Source organism: Corvus moneduloides, chromosome 6 (assembly GCF_009650955.1).
Source record: "Corvus moneduloides isolate bCorMon1 chromosome 6, bCorMon1.pri, whole genome shotgun sequence".
Classification (NCBI taxonomy): Eukaryota; Metazoa; Chordata; class Aves; order Passeriformes; family Corvidae; genus Corvus; species Corvus moneduloides.
The window spans coordinates 21310392-21331838 of NC_045481.1; the positions used below are offsets into that span (position 1 = coordinate 21310392).

The following is a 21447-nucleotide window of genomic DNA, read 5'->3' on the forward strand; positions in this document are numbered from 1 at the left end:
CACCAAATACGCCCAGAAAATCAGTTCTTGTCATGGAGTACAAAGCTAAACATCAAACTTTTGGAAAAAGAAACCAAACTTCCCCTTCCCTTCCAATGATTTGATCTTCTTAATGTGGATTAATAGTTTTCCAATAATTTGGCCTGATTAATATGCTGAATTTATTCTAAATTCAAAATCAAGTTCCAAGGATAGCATGGAAACAGATTCATTCTGAAGTTATTAAATGGAGCCTGGACTGCTGACTAAACTTATGGTACTCTCTTCCTGAGCCCTCTGGAAAACAAAATCTTCCCTCATTCTTTACTATGTGGTATTCACAGAATAAGCAAAGGGTCTTTTTTTAGCAATATTTTTACGTCTTTCTGATTCATTCACCCTGTCCCTTGATCTACTGCAGACACAAGACCCTCTATAGACTGTAAAATACCTCCCCCTTTTCTGCCCTCCATCATCAAGAATGCAAAAAGATGAAAGATGCAAAACTAAGAGACGATAAAGTAAACCTTAGCACTGGATCAATTTAGTAATGTCCTTTATCAGCCCCACTATTCATGCTTCACAACCACTATAGCTCACACTAACTTCATTTTCATCTTAATACACCATACAGAAAAGCAGCCTAAATATACATCCCCAGATATAAAGCGTATAATCTGTAAACTACAGGAACAGGCAGATCATTTCCATTAGTTTCTTACGTAGCAAAACCCACAATTTACACCCAAAGCATATAATTATATTCAAATTCTAAAAGACAGTTTCGGAAGTACTTTAAATTCATAGTTTGGGGGAAAGTCACTCGGGGATATAAGTAGTTGTTTTAACGTGCAAAAACAACACACACACAAAGAATCCAAGAGAAGCAATATGCAAGAGTGGTGAGAGAGCAATGGTGAATCACAGGTCCCTAGCTCCAGTGGCTGCCTGGAGTTCAGCACACCCAGCACTCTGCCAAAATGCTCTCCTGCTCCTTCAGAAACACCAGTGCTGGGATTTGGCACTAGAGCCTGTGCAGGCTTTAAAGCCATAAGGGAAAACATGACTAGGATCTATGTTCAGAATTGAAGGTGTCTTGCTTGTCCTTCAAGAAAAGATACAAGCAGGCTGCCCTTTTAAGGTTCTCTGACACCTAAAGCCCAAGAGGACGACTGGGGTTTCATTCATTTCTATGGCTCCCCGCCATGGATCTCAAAGCACACAGATGCACCAGAACTGCTCACCTCACCTAGGCAAAAAAAATGGTTTTCTCTTCATTTTACAGATGAGGAAAACATGTCAGAAAGTAAAGTAATGTCTTGTCAAGGTCACAGAACAAAGCAGAGCCATTGGTCAACTGCATGTCATCTTGTGTACAGAGGTTACACAGAAGACATGAAAAAAATCTTTTTTTTTTTGCTAGTACAAATGACCTTTCGTAGTTATCAAAGCCCACCAGGACAGCAAGTGCAAAAAAAACCCAAACCAACCAACCAAAAAAAAAAAAAACAAAACCGTGAAACCAAACCACACAAAAAAGCAAAAAAGAAAACAAGGCAGCCAACCAGCACAGGACCGTCATCCCGGGCAACCACACAGAGAGCTGGTCTTCTTAAAGCACAGCACATGGAAAAGGAAAAAAATAGAAGAATGGTCATCCTTCGTACTTCCTAGACAAAACTTATATTCCTTGCACTTAGAAGCTCCAGCTCTTTATTTAGTTACCTTCTGTACGGCAAATCATGGAACTTCCCCACCACCAGCTGGAGACTATTCTGTTCTTGTCAGTATTGCCACACTACATGACCTAGGTGCATTTTCCTCCTTCTAGTGAGATGTGTAAGGAATTTGGAGCTCCCAACAGCACAGTATATAATAACCCAGTGGCTGTCATAACACTGTTCAAACATATATGGTCATGCCATGGCAAAAGAAGATAAAGAACAAGAAAACAACAAGAGAAACAAGAATTATTAAGATAAAATCGTATTTTAAAATGTAGAAATATTATAAAAGGTAAAATTCTAATTCTGCAGTATTCTGACTACACAGCTGATGTCACTAAACCCAATATTCTTTACAACTTCAATGCCTATACAAGGCATACAGCAGGATCCTTCACCTGTCTTTGAAATGTAGTCACCTCTGCAGCAGAATGTGGCAGTTGGTTGAAAAGTCAGGGCTGTATTACCCAAAAGCAGAAATAAAACAGAAAAGCAACCTCTCTCTAGTCTAAATTGCAAAGGAAATACAAGGAGGAAGAAAGCCCTGATCTAATTCTGACTAGGACTAGCATTCCCACTTTTGCAAAATGTGCTATGAGATACTGAGCAAGCACAAAGTAGCTTTCAGAGGAGGGCCCTTTTAGAAATGTCTGAGGAAACTATACCTTTAGCAGCATCAGTCTGAGCAATGTTTCAGAGAGCACAGAGACATGTATCAAAAAAGACTGACAGGGTTCAACAATAACATTAAGTTTCTCACGTCCAGATCTCATAAGACCATTGGGAACTCCTAAGAACAAGTACCAGGTGAACAGACTTTAACATCAGTTTTGGAGATCAATGCAAACTATTCCAAGTTGGGAACAGTTAATATAGTGCACAGAATAAGAAGTGAAAGCACCTGATCAGAAATTGTTTCATGTAAAAGCATGCAAAGGATAAGTCAAATAGCAACCTCATTTTGAGGAAACAGTCTTTGTACATACCCAATTTTTTCTGTGTTCAACTACTGAAAACTGTGCTTTCTCAGAAGAGCTACAGAGTCAGCACAGGGAGGGAAAAGCCCAATTATGATCACTTAAAACTACAAGGGAGTGAGTATAGATGCTTCGATTTCTGAAGAGACAGCTTGAGATAATTTAAGCAGATTTCACCATCCTTTAAAAATAATTAATCATTGTTAATATCTCTGAGGAAGGGAATGTAAACATTCAGGCATACAGCAGCACTAGTCTTTGCCAAAAAATTAGGCATTGTTGATAAGAGAATAAAAGCAAGCCACAGAAAGTAGACAGACTTCTAGCTTTTCACCTTTGCGGAACTTAATTGCAACCTTAATTTCAGATCTGAGTGAAGTTCATTTTACTGGATCACTGACTGCTCTGTACAGAGCGATTTTTTCCCATTTTGTTAAAGCTACCAACCTTTGCTCAAAGTAATCTCCTGGTGATGGAGGAAACAGGAAAGGTCCTGCTTTGTACTGGGGAATGGGCAGTGCCAAGGATGGGGAATTTGTTTCCTATCACAAAGAAAAGGCAGGATTGCAGGAACATAGAATCTTGAGATGAGGAGTAAGTCACACTGGAGGAGCAGCAAGGACATATGCGTTTTAAAAAGGGTAAACTGCTAGAGCTGTGTGTGGTAGTCTTTGACACTGGTTTGCACAATACCTGCCTGTAGGTTACTGGGTGGTCGGGACCGGGCGTAGACGGACGGATGGAGACGGAGATCTCTATAGGCAGGTCTTGGGACACAGTTGGTTTATTGTAAAAGACGTGGGTATAGGGGCACTGCTCAGAGCTGCTAGACTCAGCTCTGAGCAGGCCCAAGAGAGCAAGAGAGTGAACGGGGTGAGAGAGAGAGAGGGTGTAAGAGCAAGAGTGGAAGTGGAAGAGAGGAAAGGAGTGAATAGAAGAGAGAATGGAAGTGAGAATGAATAGAAGTGTCTGAAGTCCTGGTTACAATACAATAAATCATCTTCTGTACTGAATATTCTAATTGTCACTAACCAATCTAATACAAGATACAAATCCTATAGCATTTGCATACAGCCTATAAGAGTTCTTATATTACCATAGAGTGTTACATCTTAACTTCTAAAAACTACTCTTTGGACCCCTTCTGCTGAGCTAGTAGGGTCTGCTCTGACCCTTGGACCTGTTTGCAAGCAGAGGGTATTGTTCCATCAAGAGGGGATTATCTTCAGTGGCCATACCATTGTTTTCTAGTTGTTCAGTAACTAAGACCTGGTATTTCAAAAGTGGCTTTCATTTCGATGTTGCCTGTAGTTTTCATATTCCCAAAATCTTTTGTCAGGCAATCATATTTACAAGGTTTTCCTGTTTCATCTTCCCCAACACCTGCCTATTTCATGGAAGCACTCTCTTGATTTGTCCAAGCATTTGCTCTCATTTGCTGATTTTAAAAAAGATATAACAGAAGGAAATGCTTCATAAAAATAACAGAACTTCTAAGAATTGATTCAGGCCTGAGAGTTATACCTACAAGATCTGGTGATTGCTCAATACCAGTCCTCACAACAGACCTACACTTTTTCCTGTGACTTGTACAACAGCCTGGGCTAGCCTAGGCCCCACAAAGTGAAAATGAAGAGAAACTACCCCGTGCCAACCACTGCTCCCATAGCTGCAGTGCAGTCCCTGCAGGCAGGGACAATCTGCACAAGGCATCACACATCGCCTCTGTGCAGCCCTGCTCCACAGCCATTAAGCACAGAGAGAGAACAAACAGCTGGAGGAGAAAAAGAGAAAGCAAATTAATTAATTCATCACTAAGACAAAACATGCACAAATCTCTTCGTTTTATCTGTCAACCAGAGGCACGCATTATTCATCAGCTGAGGCAATGAGGATGTGGAAAGAGGGGCCGTGAAGTCACTGCTGCAGGCTCTGGTAAAGCAGCTGACCCAGCACGGTGCAAAATAGCTCAGGGGAGACAGGAGGATTCAGCACATGGGAACCTTCAATAAACACAGTCCCAACTTTGTTCCTCCCTCTGTTTCACAAGCTCCTAGTGAAACAAAAAGGAATCATGGCTTTCCCTTCCTATTATTCAGGGATAAAGATTCTGTCAGCCTAGGAATGTCCTCACATGGAAAAAAGATTTGTTCTAACTTGCTGAAGTCCCCTGCCTGGCCAGGCTCACTCCCCTGCTGACAAGGAGGTGAACCTGTTAGAAAGACTTTCTCCTCAAGAAGATGAGCTGTGCCAAATTTTGCATTTGCAGGTTGCAGCCCAACTACCGGAAATCATCAGCTCAGAGATTTCAGAATTAACTCTCATAACACCAGCACAGTAGCGACTGCCAGATCTGGGTCCGGTCCTGCTCAAGATAAGCCACAAGGTTTTCCACTGATTTTAAAGGGGCACTAGACACAGACTCCAAAAAATTGTTCACTGCTTGTGAGACATTTATTTTTCCTCTATGCTAGATATTAATTTGCTTCTTCAAACAGATTGAAATCCACTGGCATGTAGAAGAAAAAAGGAAAATATGTTTAATACAAGACTGAGTCCCGGTGGTCAGCACTGTGAGGCTGGAAGACAACACATCAGGGTGGCCATGATCCTGATCTGATTCATTCCAAAACCAGTATTAATGTAGCCACCAAGTAGAGCAGAAATCAGAATGAATTTCTTATTTCCCTCTAAGAAAAACAAAGAATCAAAATCCCAGGAAACACAGAGAGTGCACAGCCTCCTTGGGATCTGACTCCTCAACGCTGTTACGGATCCAAGTTCCAAGGGCCTCTGTTGTGCAACAGTGAAAGAACACACAAAAACAAACCATGCGTGTTTCCAAGACCAGCTGTCTTTGTGGTCTCCTCTTCCTCTCTGGCACAATCTCTCTCTCTGTCCATCCCACTCACCCCCCTTATATGGCCAAAGGGGGTTTTCATGATGGCTTTGCTACACGGCATAATGAGGAAAGAAAAAAAACCCAACCAAACAAAAAACCCCAAAAAACCGCAAAAAACCCCACAAAGAAACCAAACAACTCACACTGACTTATGCACTAGTCTGAGCTCCCTGAGCTCTCTATTTCTCTTGGTTCCTTTCTGCAATGAGGACACCAAAAGAATGCCTGTTTCTCATTGAAGTTGATAACAGCTTTTGCTCCTGGCTCTTAAATGAAGCTTTGCTTGACTTTCAAGGCAAATGGAAAAGCCATCAAGGAGAAAAGAACTATAATTTCTTGACCAGGACATAGACTGTAGACTCTCCCACAGACTACTGCCTGCCTTTTACAGCGAAGCCAACCGCTATCACATTTTGTGACATCCTTCTCTCCTCTCCTCAAAAGTGACCTACAAGCCAGACTTCGCTATCCCCTTTCATCACAGGAGAACTAAGCTACAGAAGCTGGGCTGTTGAAAGCCCTTTGGGGCAGGGACTGACTGATCCCTCGTATTTCTCACTTTAGCACAACAGGGACTCTCACATGGTCCTCAAGCATTGCTGCAAATAACAGGGCTCCTGCTGCTAGTGATTAATAACCCATAACTGAGTTTCACATGGGTGGTGCTTAACAGATGGTCTTGATGTCTGGCACGGCATTGGTTCCCTTCCCATGTGGGGCCTGAATGTTTCTCTTGCATTTCAGGATGGATGTGAACTTTGGAGCAGAAGTGGGAGTCTAACAGGCTCGAAGGATAGTGCCACTTGTGTCTGCAGAAATGACTGAACACCTCCCCCTCAACCTATTGCACCCAGTGCCACTTCAGTCCTGAGTCCTCGCCTCTGTAGTATGGTGCTATTCTGCAGTGCCCTGGGCTCCCCCTCCCGCACTGCCAGAGCATCGACAACCTACCTTGCAGAACTCCCTGTCACCCTCTTCCAGTGCCCTCCAGCAGCTCTGCCAGAGCACCTCCTGCTAGCACAGCCCAGCTCTGCTGGTGCTCAGTTGTGACCTGCAGCATCTGCCTCCTGGCTTCGTTCCTGAGCCCTTTCCAATGCGCCTCGGCTCATACCTGCAATACCAAGCTTCTTCTACAATTCTGCCAATGTACCTAGAGATTTCAGTGGAGGTCCATTCATCACTGTGCCATTTGAACTCTTCAGACTGCTCTGCTAGTCGTCTGAGCACTCACCCGGGGCACTCCAGGTTTCAATATCCCTGTAACCCTGACAGCCCTGCCAGCACATCCTCATAGTCCTGCTGCAGCCATGTCATGCGACATTTCAACTAGTTGTGCCAGGGCTCTTCCTCCCCTTAGCTCTTCTTCAGTGTTCCTATGCCTCAATTCTGATACCAGTTCTTCTTCCTCTGGCCCTGCACAGATGTGATTCTGTAACTGAGTACTTCTATCATGGAAGGCCAGACCTGACCCTGACCTGGAGCCCTGGAGGGAAAGGGCCAGGCCCTGGCCTGCCTGCCTGCCTCTCCCAGCTAATATGACTGAAAGCAGAAGCTAAGGGACACTGGACAGAAGACAGGAGAAAGTGGAGATGAGGGAGAGCCCCCATGTCAGCCAGGCCTGGGCCAACTCCTGTCAAGGAGGGGAGACTTGGGAGAGCTGGGCAAGAGGCTGTGTAGGTCCAGCTGCTGAGCATTGCTCAGCATTTCAGAAGCAGGATGCTGGTCTTCTCACTCTCTCTTGGCATCTCTCAGACACCCTCTTACCGTTCTCCCAGCCTGCCAGAGTGAAAACCTACTCCCTATTATTTCCTGCCCCAGGGTTTCCCAGGAAGACAGTATCAGGTACCAAGCAAGAAACCAGGAGCAGGAATGAGACCTCGCCTTTTCCTTTGTACGCCCCTTGCTATCCTCACCCAGGAAGGCTGCGAACGCGCAGGCAGGGGAGGAGCGGCGGCGGCAATTCCCCGAGCCCCCGGCTGGCCCTCCCGCAGCAGGGCGACCGGGAAAACGAGGGTGGCCGGCAGGGAAGATACGCTGCTGCAGTGACCATGTCAGCCGCTACAAGCCAGGGAGTTAGTTATTCCCCGTCGCAGGACCCCAGCGGGACTGGAGCAGATGCCCTTCCGCCGTCCCGAGCTGTTCGGCGCTGCCGTCTGACACAGAGCGACCCGAGCCCGCCCCGGCCCCGCCGGCCCCCACCCTCCGTCCTGCTGGACCACCGGCCGGGGAAGTTGGCTCTGGAAGCGGCGCGTCCTCAGCCCCAGGCACTGCTCGGGGAGGGCGCAGGGGAGAAGTGGAGGGTTAATGGGGAAGGGAGCTAACGGCAGAAATGAGGGCCTGGGAGGACCCCCCTCCCGCGGAGACACAGCCATCGTCCCTGCTCCCCCTCTGCTGCTCCAACTGCTCTGCAAAAAGGTTAGAAAGAAACAAGAGTGGGAACCCACCGTGTCCTCCTCGGAGGGAGACAGGGGAGCGGTAGATAGAGATAGGCACAGAGTGGTGCTTGCTGCCGTGGAAGTGATGCTCATACTGAGCCTGAGAAACAGACGAGGAAGAGGAGGCAGAAGAAGCCACGTTAGAGGAACTCCAAACAGAGCTGACGATACATCCCCAAAAGAGGGAGCACATCCACAGGGTCCAGGCGGGGCGGCGTCCCGGGCAAATGCTGGGGTCTATTCTCAGGTGCATGGTCAAGGCACAGGACACCTACAGACGGGCAGTCTGAATTCCAGCCAGGGAGAGAGAATAACGTTCATGATGCCAGGGGACCCATGCTAGCAGAAAGGAGAGTCGCTTCCGAGGCTCTAGGGGTGTGCGTGTGTGCTCAAGAGGAAAAGAGGCAGTGTGTGTGCGAGAGAGCGAGTGCTAGCAGGGAAGGGGAGGGATGGGGGAAGGTTGGTAACCACACAGAGACGAATAAGACGCGCCGTTTCCCAGGACTGGATCTACTGTGGCAGGAACCCCGCGGCCGTACCGAGCCTCCAGGAGCGCGCAGGAACGCCGCACATGTCCGCGCGAGGGTCCTATTCAGGTTCCTCCAGGATCACGGGGTCCTTGAGGACTTTTCCCTGCCTGCGATCCCTGTCTCTCACTTTGCTGAGAGGGACTACTGAAAACGAAAAAGAAGAAATAAGCCAGAGACCCCAGGTAAATTTTTGATTCTTTTTTTTTTGGTTTTATCCCAATTCCGGGGGGTTTCTTTTGCTTCTCCACTAGCAAGTGTTGCAATGCAGAACTGCTAGGACAGGCACACGCGCACACACACACACAGAGCGATCTAGGTTGTTATCCTCCTTCCACCGAATCCAGGCGACCGAGGGCTCAAGCCGATTAACCCTGCGCAGCCGTCGAGTGCATCGCCAGGTCCTCCCGGGCGGGCGGGCGCGTTGGAGCAGCCGGGCGGGCGGCGCGGTCCGGGCGCGGAGCGAGCGGAGCCGGGGGCGGGCGCGGGCGGCCGGCGCCAAGTGCGGGCAACTCGGCGGCGCAGGTGAAGCACAGCCGGGGCGGCCGGGGGAGCGGCTCCGCCAATGGGCGAGCCGCATGCAAATGTCCCGGCGCCGGCGAGCCAATGGGGGCGGCGGCAGCGCTGCGCAGAGGGACTGGCTGGCTCCGGGGGGAGGCGGGGCCGCGCGCGGCACCGCCCCTGCCATTCATGCGCTCGTGCGGTCCCGCGCGCCCCCGGCCCCGCGGCCCCGGGGCCGGTGCCGCCGGCAGCGGGGAACACCCGGCTCCCGGAGCCGGCCGCACCCGGAACCGGAGCCAGGCAGCCACCGCCGCCCGGCAGCCACCGCCGCCCAGCCGCGCCCACGGCCTCTGCCCGCCCCAAGCAGCCCCTGGCGAAACGCGCCCAGCCCGTCCGTGCAGGGACGGGACCTCCTCCCGTGCCGCCGTCCCACTGTGCCTCGGGGGCGGCCGGCACGGGGAGCCCTCGGCCGCGGCACGGGGATGGATGCGCTGAGGTAACGCCGTCCCCCCGTGCCGCCCTGTCCTGGGGCTCGTCCTGCGGCCGCAGCTGCTCAGGAGCAAAGAGAGAACCAGGGGTAACCTCGCTCTTGAAAACGGGATCCCCATGGCTCTTACAGATTTTTTTTTTTTTTTTTTTTTAATGCTTCTGCAATGATAGGCTTAGTCCAAACAGGTGTATCCGCACTTAATCCTTGAAGAGTGAGGAATGCAGCCAGCTTGCAGCCCATGAATTAATAAACAAATGCAGTAGCATTATCTAGTAATTTACTATCAATTTGCATGGCAAAAATCCCCAGCCACGCTGGGGAAGGCAAGCACCAGCAGTGAAGTGACTTACACAGGATCACTCAGGGAGTCAATAAGGAGCTTTGGAAAAGGAGCCAGCCACCGCCAAGACTCACCTTGCACTGCACTGCCTCCCTCCTCTTCATTTATTCATACAAACAAATAAATTATTTATGACTGTAAGTTTTCCTGTTTTCCCAACTAGAAGCATGTTTGTAGGCGTGCACACATGCACTTCTGAAACTTGCTGTTTGACTCGAGTCTTTCCCTAACACTGAGGTGCAGTGTTTTCAGTCATTGATCTCAATTTGGTACAACATGTCACTAACTTGTAATGATCAACCTGAGTTGCACGCCTAATACTTTTAGCTGAGCCTGATATGCTTGTAATTTATTTTCTAATAACTTATAGTATAAGTGATCTAAATTAGGGGCTAAAGCAGTCAGAAATGCTTTGGTGTTTTGCAGGGTTTAATCAATGATTGTGAAAAGCAAGAATGTTATCTTCACATTTATCTGACATCTGCCACCTAAGAATCTCAGAGTGCTTTAAAGTCTTTTATTAATGAAGCCATTCAACACCTTTTGGTATTACTTTGCCATTCTGTAGATAAGGAAACAGAGGCTCAGTCACGTTCAGCCAGTGAGTGACTGATAGACGTGGGAACTGAACAGACACTGAGCTTCTCCATCTCAAGCAGTACATGCTGTTAGTATAAACTAACTTGATGATTTGGTGGCCATTTAAGAGCCTTAAAGTGTGAATGTCAGCTTTCCTCACAATGGGGCACACAGGTGGAGACAGGACTGAGTAAGCTGTAGTGAAGATCCCTCCTGGATGGCAAGTTTGTGGTACCATACAGAGGGCACAGAGCAGTTTTATCTCTGCAAGACAACTTTTCCTGGCCGTGAGTTTTGTTGAGGAAACTGAAGTTGCTGCCCAGAAGGATCCTGTGAAGAAGCTCCCTGCTCCTAACTACTTGGGGGAAGGGGGAAATATAAACTGGCATAACACCCTTGGAGGGCTGCTGACCCATGAGTCAGCACCCTTGAATCCCTCATCACAGAAGTCCTAATTTTCACACAGTCCACAGACAAAGTACTCTGAAAAATTTATTGTGTAGTTAAGCTGTAGGGAACCTGATTTAGGGGAAGATGGGAAGGACGTGTATTAAATACACATCACTGAGTAGCTGATTTGTAAAATAAAGGAAATCTGAATGAGTTTCAGACCCAGATAGTTATAAGCAGTGCAACAAAGATCTGCCTCCCATCATTTTACTTTCTGCTTTTTCCGGCTGAAGCATTACAAAAAGGACAGAACGTATCACACATTACAGGATCAGTCAAAGGGGCTACAGGTCCTACAGGTTTAAACATTGAGGACTCAATGCTGCTTTTCCAGGAGGGAGTGGTGGAAAATTCATTAATTTATGTGGAAAATAAATATGTTTTAGAAAATGCAATTCTAGAGATAAGAGCAGGGGAACTGCATGGATACACTCCTCACCCCTCTCCTGCAACTATTTGCCCTGTTACTGAAAGAGAAGAACACATAAGAGGTTGTTTCATTGACTAAACTCTGGTAGCATCCTTCAGCTTTTAATTTCCCTTTAACAGTCCAACAGACCACATCCTGTTCTCCATACTCAAGCTCCTGTTCATGCTGGCCACCTACGTCTTGGGTTGCTGTGGGAGGCAGAGCCCTCAATGGACAATAAATTACCAAGCTCCAAAACAAATCACTGATCCTTTTCCTCATTCAATCTGCCACCAATCCTTCCCCACATGCAGAGCTACCAGCTTAGGTGCTAGTAGGACATACAAAGGTGAGCATCACTTCAGACTGCCCTGGCCAGAGACAGAAAATGCCTGGGCAGTCCATGAACAGGAGAAATAGAGTGGCTGTGTATTGCCCCTCTGATGGGGATTTGCTCTACATTTTGTCTACCAACCTTCCTTTGCTGCAAACTGCCTTAGGGAAAAATGAGATGGACCAAGAAAACCAAACTCTAGGAGTATGCCATAAAGATAAGTAATGAAAAAAAGGAAAGCATGTGAAGCTAGCTATAAATACATCATAGGATCCTGGTGACACCATAAAGTACTGGAACTTCACTCTGCCTTGCTTTATTAGGTGTCAGTGGATGTATTTACTGCCCTGTAGTTCACAGGTGACTCATTTATTTAGCAGCACCACTTCAGGAAGAGGGCAGATTTCAATTGCAGTTTTCCTCTTGGGTGGCAAGGGCAAGTTTGTACTCAGAAGTGACATTTCAACATTTCCACCAGATTTACTTCAAAAGTAGCTGGCTTTGTTGTATTCATATTAGTTTAATTAATCTGGGTAAACACAGAGTCTTTCTAAATGCTCTTGTGTCTTCAGAACCAAGATGGATACCTTAAAGGATAATGGTTTCTATGATCTGTTGATCCCTACAGATATGAGAAAAGTAGTCGTATTTCCTGCATAGCTGTTTCGTTTACTGAAAGAGCAGAGTGCCACTATATTCTGCAAAAATGAGAAATAGTAAAGCAATTGTTTCTGAGTTTGAGAATCCCAGAAAGAGACCCAGAAAGAGTCATCTTCAAGGCCAGGAAAAGTTTGTACTCCATCGTATTTGACAGAGCAAGTGCAACTTTCTCTATGTTTCCTATTAAATCTTAGCTGTTAATTACTTTGCTGCACTCAGAACTGAAAAATCAGTGCTGTTGTAAAATCACTGATCTCTCAAACTGGATCCAATGGGGAAACTCAATTAGCATTTATCAATACAGGGTGCCTTCCAGAGAGAGGACAGCTTTGCCTCCACCCCGTAGAAGCTAACAAGTAGAGCGTTAGTCAGTGCTTTGCTATATAATAAGGTTAAGAGAATAAGGTCAGCTAGAACAGCCTGTCACCCAGAAGCTTTTCCCAGACAGAACTGTTTCTCTCAAGGTTCAAAACAGTTCCATTATTTTTTTAATGTACTTTTCCAAAAACAAGAAGGAGGGTGAAAACAGGTTTCGCTTATGATGTTAAAATAGTGTTTTAAATAAAATAAAATAAAATAAATCAGAGGGAATTGCATGCTGTAGAGAGCTTAGGACTGGCATTTAGACACCTTTGTCTTTAGCAAGCTACTTCAAATTCTGCTGATGACAGCAGTGACCAAAAATCTGCAAAGTTCCTCAGCACTGCTGGCAGAATTAACTGCTCTGAGACTAGTCCCTGGTGCCCCACCGTCCTTGTCATCACTGCCTCTCTGCAGGCAGCCTCAGGAGGCAGGACCCAGCAGCACCAAAGAATTATCAGTGTTTGCTCATCCAGAGCGAAAGGGGAGGGTTGCTCCTGAGCAGGGCTGAAAACTACACACACAGCTGCTGTTATGCAGTACTTTTTCTTGTGTGCAGTACTTTTTTTTGTGTATAACCAAGTTGCTGCAGTCTCTGTAGTTCTCAGTTTTATTCTGTATCTGGAGTGGGGGGGAAAGGGGGGCAGAAAGCAACCTTTTCTCAGGGCTTCTGTGCTTTCCTTTAACAACCAGTAAGTCCAGTTACCTACAAAAGTTGAGGCATATGCCTTACATGTTACCTGTAACATAGGGCAGGTATTCTCTTTTCTGCTCAGCTCCAAGGGACCACAGATTGCCGAAAGCAACTAATATAGAAGCTTTAGAGCCTAGTTTTGTTCTCATTTGTGTCAGGGTGAATAAACTCAGCAGAGCCAGTAGATTGACATCAGTGAAGGGAAATCTGCCCCTTGGTGTTAATTTGTGAGGTGGGAAATGCAAGTTGATTACAAGCAGTTAGTCTGGGCCAAAAGCAATGGCAACTACTGGGACACAAACTCAGTTCTGTCAAACATCCAATTTAAGGGCCAAAAATCTTGCAAAGTTCAGATTTTTGTGACACACCTAGAGTCCTATGTTGGTGGAAACAAGCAAGAACAAGAGCGTGGGCACACAAATACAGCGACATATCTCATTTTGATAAGCATTAATCAACTATAATTGGGAAAGAGGCAATGTCAGGATTTGCTAATGCAAACTGACAATAATATGTTAAAATTGCCCCTGTTTGCTGGATAATGTATAAAGGATGATCCACTGTACTCAGCACTATGCAAACTAACATAAGCTGAGAGTCCCTTCCCTAGAGACATTACAGACTTGCTGGAAAGGCATGAGCCAACATATGTCAGAACAGCTTTATGAGCAAACAGTACCTTTTTTTGGCCAAAGTCTGCTAGTCTGTGAACCTAAGAGAATGGAAAGGCTTAGATACTGGCAATGGTGCCTTCACACAGGAGTGTCTAGTCCATGCTTTCAGCCCTAAGCGTGGGAGTTCTTCACTCCATCACCCCTGGGAATTCTCCTTCACAGAATGTGCTGCAGAGATACCCCTGACTACCTGCACAAGACACCAGCAAGCATCCCCTTTCCTAAAGCTGCCTCAAAAATTAGGACAAAATCCTTCTCACACTTCAGACCTCTACCAGATCAGCAATTATGAATGGGCTTTGTGTTAAATAAAGGATGCTCAAGTTTAGTTTACTTCAATCATCATGAGGATGTTCTGTTATTCAAGTATCAACTGTCTCCCCTTATGTCTCACCAACACTTTAGTCCCTGCCTCTGGGGTACTTTATCAAAGTGGGCTAACCAGACTCTAGTCTGCCCTTCAGCAGTGTTCTGACAGGCAGACTCTCATCTCACAAGAGAAAACTGATCTTCTGTGGCTGCAGAGGTTTTTCCTCCAGGAAGGTTGGAATTGCATCTATCTCTGTTACTCTCAGTGGAAGCTGGGCTCAATGGCAGCTGCTAAAATCTTGTCAGGCAGAGAAACAGAACCTGCTTCGACTTCTTGTATCACTTTCGGCAATGTGACTTTTTATCAAAGGTTTGTTCAGACTCAGAAAGATTAGAGAAACCTAAAGACTGGCTGAGTTTGAAAAATTCAGGGTTACCCACTGCTTGACCTTAGATAATTATTGAATCACCAGTGAATAAAAAGAGCCCAACAGTTTAATTTTCTGATGGTTGTGTCACAGAATTCACACTTCTGTACCTCTACTACCTATGTTTCACTAAGTATACCAGTATAAAATGGTAGTGACCTGTAGCATGTGCCTAGAACTGATTTCCATCATTCGTAACAGCCCCCTCTTACAGACCTGATTTTATGTTGAGGCAAATTCATTTCTAGCCTAACTGATACTGATAGCAACTGATACTATGGATGCATGTAGCTACTATGGTTATGGGAACAAAAAGATATGTGTATCTTGTTCTCCTTATGTTTGGAATCAGTCTTGGCAAGTCTAAGGTGAAGGGGAACAGCCTGTTTCCAGCCTAGGTGTGAGCCCTGCCTGGGATAACACATGCTGTGATCCCTTGCCTTCAGTGACTCTCACAGCAGCAAGAGGTTAGATGCACCAGCAGATCACAGAGGAGGATGTGTTCCCTACTGTAATTTTGGCTGTATCTATTCTGCAGATCTAGGTTTAGATCTGGAAGGTCTGAAAGCCCAGTGCCTTACACACTAGGGCAAATACTAGCACTGCAGAACTAACATCTATATCACGAATTCTTAGTGTGGAACAGCTGGGAAATAATTTTTAAGAGTTCTGCGTTCTAAAATTTAAATAGCACCTGAAAGGCTGAAGTAGAAAGACACAGAGAATAGACGGCGCTAAAATACCTGCTGAGATAAATAAGGAACCATTTTAATTTTACCCATGAAAGCAGAAAGAAGACTTATTTTCCTTTTGCACTCAAAGAAATCTTATCTGACACAGAAAGGAAAAGCTGGAAAAACTGTTGCTTTTGCTCCTTTAAACTGACTTCTGTACTAATGAAAAGCGAGTTCTCTAATACACACTGTGCACAGACTCCCCTCTGCTTCTCTTCTCTCTTCCATCTATCATCTTGCCTGGCTTTTGCCTGTAATCACCTGTTCAACTCACAGCAATAACTGCCAGGTGACTGGTGTTTGCTGTGGTCATCCAGCCACCAAAAAAAAAAAAAAAAGAATTAAAAGCAAGAAAAGCTATAGGGGGGAACCTTTCAATGACATGAGTGTCTCACCACCTGACAAAGAGTGAAGTGATTCCAGCAGCCAAGCCTCCTTGCGTGGGAGCTGCTGGTAGGTGTAATTTCCTAAGATGTATACCTTGTCAGTGTGCAGAAGATGAAGAGACAAAGAAGGTCAGAGCAGCCAAAGCTAAAAACTGGAAGGACAAAAGAAGACACTGTGGAGAACAATTCTTCTGCTTTTAACCCTGAAAGAGCCCACTTTGCATTGTCTGTGTCAAATTACTTACTGGCTAAGGTATAACAAACAATAAGCTGTTAGATGGCCTTCTCCTTGCCCAAGATCTTGTGCAATGATGAAGAATCAATTCTCTGGAAGCAATAAATACCAGTGTTCAACTTTATCAACAATTTTTTTTTCTCCTTCTCACAAATCCGCCATAGTCAAAGAAGTCACATGTGACATCTATGAATTAAAAATGCATTAATCAGGATATAATTAATCTTAACTTTCCTTCTGCCCAGATATAAACATACTAAAATATAGTAACTAACAGCAGTATATAATGTATTGCAACACTCTTATGGTATATATAAGCATCTCACTAAGTATGTGAGCAACATGACCACCAAACAGGCAAACAACACATAGTTATTTGCTCATAGGAGGCATCCAGGTAACAAAAAGTTGCAACAAAGGACAAGATAAACACAATGGATGCAAACAAACAGGCATCCTGCTAAACACACAAGAAGCATGTCTGGAAAAAAAAGAACAAGAGAAGCAGCACCGTTGGCAGTTGAAGATCCCATTTTTGGGAGATTGAAATAGCATTAAAGAATCAAGTATGTGAAGGGTAATTGGATACGGAATATGACAAGCCAGCATCACTTCCAACTTCTCTCATCCTTCTCTACTTCTCACCTCTTCTTCTGCGTCTAAAACCACCAAGGACTGTAGCTGTCAGTGCTAAGTGTAGAGAATCAGCTCTGTGGCACTGTATAGTCACAGTTAATTTAGGACATAAATGTTAAAGAATAACAGTTCTGTAGTTCTGTATATAAAAAAATAATTAATGATAACAATTGAGAATTAACCATTAGCATAAAGTGTGTTGCTACTCAATGAGTTCAGTAAAGTTTTGATTTAAAGTTTAAAACTTATTTACCAGTGTTCTAAACATTCCCTTCCTAGCGATCTGTAATTCCCCAACATACATATACACACATTTTCAGTTGCAATATTGAGGTCTGATATTTCTTCCCTATCATACAAGAAAGATTGTTTCCTTCCTCTTTACAGATACTGTGTACATATTTGAAGACTTTTGCTATGTCCCTCCTCCCTAGACAAGGACATTTGCTGTATTGTTCCTTAGAAATCTGTGGGGTTTAGACTCTGCTCATTATTGCTGGTTTCCTAGAGACTTTTTAAAAATATCTACATTTTTCTTGATGTGCAATGTCCCAGACTGGTTGCAGTCCTTCAGATAAAGTCTCATGAGAACTGCATACATAACAATTATTTCACATACCTTGAGGACGATACTCCTGTTTACATTTCTAGTAAGGTGTTTGTCCCTCTTGCACTGAAGGAGAGCTCGTATTAGCACTCTGCTAGCTAGTTCCAGTTATATATTCTGTAACATGGAAAATACCACTAAGCCCTGGTCCACAGGTTCCTAGGCCTTCTGCACTGAGATTTTTAAAAGGTTTTGCAACTTTCAGGAAGTGCAGCTTAGGTCACTGCAGTATTATGCTGAGATGAGTAGTTACACAGCATCAACTACCTGTTCCCTGCTGATATATTTAATACTAGCAAGGACAGGCCCTGGCTTCAAGGCATGCAATGCACCCACACAAACAAATCAAACAGATGGAAGCAGAACACACTCTAGGTCCATTCGCAGCACTGATCAGAGACCTTACTGGGATACTAGTCTCCAGCAGAGAAGCTCAACAAAAGGACAATAGTGAGAATAAATATAAAGAGCATGAACTGCTTTAAAAACATCTCTCTTCTTGTGAAGCACCTCCCTCTCCTATTATTCCCCAGGGTCTCAAACTCCACCTACACAAGCTCCCCCAGCACTGAAGGTCTCCTGAGGCACCAGCAGTTTCCTTGACTTGTATTATCCTCCAACTCACATGTGATTCAAAGAGTGTTCGTACTATTCACATGGATGCAAAAAGCCAACTTCCTCAAACTGAACACTTCCTTTTCCCAGCACCCTTGTCTTTGAGCAAAACGGGAGGGAAAGCACCCAGCAGCAACAAAATCCCACGGGAGCTGCAAACACCACCAGAGCAAGTACAGTCATCAGGAGTACAACAGCTTTAAGCACCAGGCAGCCATGAAAATTGGGACATGGAAACAAGGGGAAGGAGTAGCAAACTCCCTCACTGATAGGCTGTATACAACAGATCAGGCATGAACTGCTACCAACATGGATGTACAATCTATTGCATAGAACCAACAATAAATCCAGCTACTGATTGTAAAGTGCCAAGGAAAAACTAAGAACAGTGATGCAGGGATTACACTTAGATGCATACAAACACATGTGCATGCACACATGCACACATTTCTGCTTTGCTCTCTCCTCTGTAGCCTCTTTATCTCTTCCTCAGACCATCAGCCAGGGACAACTACAGAAGAAACAAAAAAAAAAAGGGAAAATAGTGAAATGCCTGCATAACCTGTAGAGGGAACTCACTTGAAGAACTTCTTTATTTCTTCCATCTGAATTTTGAATTGGTCATACAAAAGCCATCTGCACCCTGGACCAATATATCCCTTAAGTCACCCCTTAAATTATAATTAGGTCTACACAGTTTTAATTAGATGCCACATTTCACCCCCCTCGCCTTTTTATTAGTCACCTAAAGTGAGCACTCAGGATAGCAACTCACAGTCTGTCACTGACTCGTCCAGGGTACTGGCAGAAGTATGGTGGGTACTGTGAGGGTGAAAGAAATGTGAGTGGTCTTCAGGATGACTAACTGTGAATAATTTTGTTGCTGTCTTTATCTCTGCATTCTGACCTCCTCCTGCACAGAAATCTGAAGGTAGCTATTTTGTGACAGCCCAAGCTACCAAAAAAAACGTGAAGAGACAGAAAAGCGGTATGTGAGAAACAGAATAAGCAGATATACAGGTGCTCTGTATAACACATTTTCTTGCACTGAGATGCTAGTTACCCACTACCAGCCCATACACTAGGTGTTATCATCAGAAATGTAGCAGCAGGCAGATAAAACAAGGGCATCTGATATTCCTGGCTACCTGAAAAAATATTTGTTCTACAAGCAGCAGAACTACAGAAATAACTGGTTAGGAAATGAGGCTTTATCCCTTTGTTGTACCATGTGTGCCCTCCCCTATTCACCACAATGTCACCACATGACCTTCGGTTCCCCCTGCATTCTCTCATACTCCCTCCTCTGACACGCTCAGAGTTTTGTCGTATTTCCTCACCCCACTGTAACACCTTCCACTTCTTTTCCTTCTCATTTCTTGCTTTGGCCGTGGAGGAGGCGGTCTGTGTTGATGCAGGTTCAGAGTTGCAAACCTACCAGCTGGTGGACCAGCCCTTATGCCTCATCAGGGATGAGGAACAGGTTTTGGAAGAATTCAGTATCTCTGGGGCTTCAATGCTCCTGTCAAATGTGGTGGCTGCTGGACAGGCAATCAAAGGGGTGATGGCCAAACAGAGTGGTTGTAGAAGCATAATTTCCCCAGAACAACGGACTGAAATAACACTATATTTCCACACTGGTACAGTAAGGTCCAGAAGGAATCCTTCAAATGTAAGTAATTCTATGCCCCTTTGATCAAGCATTAATCCCCACTAGAAATGGGAGATTTCATCTAGCACTGGCAACAGGACCTAGTCCAGAACCCAAAGGTAAGGTGCCTCTCTTCCCCACCTCAAACATTGCTTCTGTATCAGAGCCAAATGCTGAACAAAACTTGCATGGGAAAGAGAAATAAATTATCTAATGCAGTTTGAGGAAAGAAGAAAGTATTACACAAAAGTAAATTTCAAAACCAGTAGAACAGCACATTTTCAACTTCTCTCAGGGAAATGGGTGGCCTCTGAGGGAAGCCCCCAAGCCATCTAATTATTTGTGGGTTCTTTGAAACCCTTTGACCCATCCCCAGAAAGACTGCTGAGCTTTAAAACACTTTTAACAAAACTTTCATCTAAAGGAATGAAGCTATGAAAAACTTCTGCTTTCAACAAAGGATGATCTAATAATTTGGGTTTGGTTTGTTTTTTTTTCCCAGCAAGCTGTCTTTCAACAAATCACTCTCATTATTGGGTTTTCTCAGGCTGCTAGTTACAGGCTGAAAATAACACATATCCAGATGTTTATACAGAGCTTATCATAGCTTAGGTTACATAAATCATGGTAAAATAGGGTTAAAATCACACTAGGCAAAGCACTGAAACAACCAGACAAAAATCCTACTCCATCCAAGTGGGACAGCTGGCATTTAGCAGGTATTTTTACCTCCATCCATCTTCATTTTTCTCCTTCTCTCCCATCTTTGTAGTTGCCCATCCTATCCTGCACAGTAACACACACAGGCTCACCCACTCACTCCCATTTCTTCTCTTGCCAAGAAGAGCATCCTGTGTGGGATTCAATCATTTGTTGTCCACAGAACTTCTGGTGTGTGTCTCTCTAAATAGCTGACATCTGGAGGAGCTATACCCTCCTTAGCACAATCAGATGCTGCTAAAGAACATGACAAAATGCCTCATTCTTAAAATATCTTCTCTCTCCTCCCTACTTCTTTCAAATGCATTTTTTTTCTGAGAGGGATATACAGTCCACTACATATAGTGACCAGCTTTCACAGCTGCTGCTCTCAGGGACATAAACCAATATGAAAGTATACACTGATAACAATCCATTATTTCTGCACTCACATCTATAACATAATCGCTGCTTTTTAGGAAGAATGTATCACTCTAGAACCCTGCTGAAGAGCTAGGAAAACAACCTGAGCATTTGAGTACTTTAATTACTAAACCCCAATTTCCTCTTTATTATTCAACAGACAGTTTTTAGATCAACTAAAACAGAGTTCACAAACCAGAATTTTCTAACTATACTAATGGGTTTCACTTAGTGATTGTTTTTGCCTCACAAACAAATAGGGAGTCTACAAGAACATGATACTGATCCTGGTATGATTGAAAGACTGAAAGAAATGCAGAAGGGGGATAATGTTACATGGATTTCCAGCTTGCCTCAGTTTTGAATGCTTGATTTTGCAATGAAAATCCCGAATTACTCAGAGCAGAGTTGTTGCTGGCTTTTTAAACATTCTCTCACACACACATGCCAATCTATTCATGTTCATGTTTAATCTTTACTTCAGTGGAGTATGCTTTCATTCAAAAAGTACAGCTAGCACATACCTGCCTCAGGTCACCGAGGCAAAAGAAATTCAAACAGCCAGCAAAGTGGTGCGTAGCACAGGTGCTCCTGAACTGATTAAGCTGCTGTTGCTAGAACACACACAGCGCAACCCTTTTCCCTTTTGGTTTATTCAAGGTACCCTGTCATTCTTCTCCAACCCCTTC

At 44.7% G+C, this 21447-nt stretch overlaps 1 protein-coding gene across 45 annotated transcripts in view; it reads right to left on the reverse strand.

Annotated features, from left to right (window-relative positions):
• The window catches only part of NRXN3 (neurexin 3), a 982258-nt gene that overhangs the window by 349090 nt on the left and 611721 nt on the right, over positions 1 to 21447 (reverse strand). For 2 of the 45 annotated variants that reach the window (XM_032113024.1, XM_032113023.1), the window contains exon 1: positions 8027 to 8384. The exons of 38 other annotated variants lie outside the window; for them this stretch is intronic. In XM_032113024.1, coding sequence (XP_031968915.1) covers positions 8027 to 8270 — 244 coding nt within the window. In that variant the 5' untranslated portion in view covers positions 8271 to 8384. Of the gene's footprint in view, positions 1 to 8026; positions 9037 to 21447 lie in introns of those variants that run through there. 5 more of the 45 variants (XM_032113040.1, XM_032113041.1, XM_032113038.1 and 2 more) reach the window with 5 other exon arrangements.